General features: G+C 67.2%; 1 protein-coding gene across 1 annotated transcript; it reads right to left on the reverse strand.

Moving 5' to 3' along the window:
* Positions 1 to 1,448: 1,448 nt before the first annotated feature.
* On the reverse strand, positions 1,449 to 2,570 carry LOC124234521 (proline-rich protein 23D1-like; the record flags this gene model as incomplete). Its single annotated transcript, XM_046651868.1, has 1 exon — positions 1,449 to 2,570. A coding segment is annotated over one exon (979 nt), but the record flags the coding sequence as incomplete, so codon positions are not given.
* Positions 2,571 to 2,618: the final 48 nt, after the last annotated feature.

Raw genomic sequence — 2,618 nt, forward strand, 5'->3', positions numbered from 1 at the left:
GAGCCTCGAGGGAGGAGTCCTTTCACTAGGCAATCGCTTGCCCTTTGAGAACTTCGGAGGGGAGGTTGGGGGTGAGCTCAGGCAGGCTTTACAGGGATTTGTGAATGTGCCTCTGCGAATGTCTGAGTTACTTAGGAGTGCGTGCATGTGTGTGTGTGTGTGTGTGTGTGGGGGGGGCGTGCGTGAGGGCATGGGCGGGCGCTCGCATCTGTGTGCCTTTTGCGGGGTTGGCGCAGCTTCCTTCTCCTTTGGAAACCCACCCCCTCCCCTCTTGCCGGCTTTCCTCTCCTCGTGTGTGTTCTGCCAAATCTGATGGAAACAGAACAGCGCCCCCACGTGCTTCCCAGTTGTCGAGCCAACAGACGTAAGAAATGATCACACCCCAAAATCAAGCACGTTTCGGTATCGATTTATTACACTCAAGTTCCAATAGGATCATGGGCACTGCCGTTTCCCCCCTAGAATGAAGAGTCACGGTCATCTTTCTCTTCGTGGCAGGCTTGGAAAGCCAGTGTGGGTTTCACGGTTTCGGCGCGTCCCGTCTGAAAGTGCCATTGCATGCGAGACCCTTGGTCTGTAGGGAGATGTCCTCGATCGCCTCTCATAAGGTTCCCACAGCCCCGGTCGCCCAAACCGCCCTGAAAATCATCCAACACCTGGAGGGACTAGAAGCATTCAGAGTTGACTGACCGGGGTGGGCCATGGAATCGAGCGGAAAAAGCCCATCCTCTTGATCGCTGAGGGGCAGTGCCCTGGCCGGGGTGGGTCCCCTTCTCAGTCTCCACGCAACCCCGAAGGGCACGGGGGAGGTCACACCCCACCCTTGGCTGTGTTGTGGAGACAGCTGCTGGCCACTCTGGCCTTCGGCGTCTCCCTGAACAGACCCGTTCGTGGCTCTCAAGCAGATCTCTCAGAGTGGGAGAGCCGGGTGGGATGAACGGGAAGCCTAGGATGAAGGAGTCGAGGAACTACACTCCATTTCAGCAAGTTGTCCCATTCTGGGCTCCCCGCCAGCAACGGGGGGAGAGTTCCAGCGGCTCCACGTCCTGCCCAGCCTTCGGACAGGTCCATCGTGCTGTTCTCCTGGAGCCGTTCTCCTGGCGGCAAGGTGTGCTAACGCCCCCCTCCCCCCACCCGGAGAGCTCCTGCGCCTTCCGCTCCCGCTGCCGGGCGTGATGCGGGCGGAGCCCGCTTTCAGGTGCTTTGGGAGACCCTCTCTGGGGAGGCGCGCGCTCCAGGCTTTGGCGTGCTTTCTCCTAGGGTCTTGGGTGTGGTTCCTCGCAGAGGACCGTGACCAGATGTGCCCTCTTCTGGATGTCGGAGTCCTTCGCGGCAGGAGGGATTGGCAGCTCTTTTCTCCCCACCCTCCCGGTGCTCTCTTCCGCCTGTCCGGAGCCCCTGTGGCAGAGCCCGGGTGTGGGGGAGAGGTCCCTGGCGGCCTCCGCTCCCGCCTGGAGCGCCAGCCGCCCGCGCGGTGTTCCCGGCAGAGAGTGATCCCGCCTCAGGGAGACACCCTAGAAGGGGGCAGGCGTCCGCGGCTCCCGAACGGCGTGCGCCAATTCTTGCGCGTGGGGTGGGCGCTCGCGGCCGATCAATCCCCTCGGAAGAGACGCCTGCGGGCCTTGGCGGGGGGCCTGCGACGGGGCGGCGCGCGGCAGCCTCTGGGCCGCGGACTGGGACTCGGGGAGGGAGGCAGAGGTCTGAGCTCCGAGCTGGGCGGGGGCCCCAGGCCGCGGAGGTCCAGGCTGAACTCGGCCGGCAGAGGGCGCAGCCCCGCCCTGGGCCCGGGCGGGAGCCCGCAGCCCTGGCGGGCAGGGGCCCCGCGGAGAGCTTGGAGGAGGAGGGTGTGCGGGGAGGAGGGGCTGAGGCCCGGGACTCCGCCGGCCCAGGGTCCCGCGGGGGGCCGGCAGCCTCGCCTAGCCTCCCCGTCCTCTGGCGCGGGGGGCGCTCCGCTGGGCTCCGCTCTCTGGGCGCAAAGGGATCCGTCTTGCACGTTGATGGCCCAGGCGGCCTGGGTCGGGCCGGGCCAGAGCCAGCGCGCGTGGGCAGGGAACCAGAGAGCCTCGGAAGAGCTCAGGACGCGCGCAGGGACGACGACGAGCGCCAGGTTGCCGAGCGTGAGCTGCAGGGCTGCGTGGGGGGCCAGGACCAGGACTTCCGCACCCAGGCGCAGCTCAAGGGCTGTTCCCGGCTCCAGGACCACCACGACCATCTGCATCCTCTGCGTGCTGGGCGTCCGCGGCCCCTGCGGGAGGAAAGCTCTGAGTTCTCCAGCTCCCAGGGACCCTCCGAGAGGCCTCTTGGGGAGGGAGCTGCCGGCCGCCAGCCCCCGCCCCCTCCCCGAGGGAAACTCTGCCTGGCCACCTCCCCCCACCCCCCAGGCGGTGGAGGTCCTGCTCGGGCTGAGCGCCAGCTGGAGGGTCATCTGCGGGGCTTGGCTGGGGGCCTGGAGCCGCGGCAGCAGCGGCCCTCTGGCCAGCCTCCGGAGTCCCGCCCACTCACCTGGGCTGCTGCCGGGGCCCGCGCTGGAGCCGGGCAGGGAGCTCCTGGCACTGCGGCTGGCTCTGCCCCTGCGGAGAGAGCAGAGGGTGCGAGGTGAATGCTCTGCTCCCGCAGGG

The sequence above is a fragment of the Equus quagga genome, unplaced genomic scaffold, assembly GCF_021613505.1.
Source record: "Equus quagga isolate Etosha38 unplaced genomic scaffold, UCLA_HA_Equagga_1.0 837_RagTag, whole genome shotgun sequence".
Classification (NCBI taxonomy): Eukaryota; Metazoa; Chordata; class Mammalia; order Perissodactyla; family Equidae; genus Equus; species Equus quagga.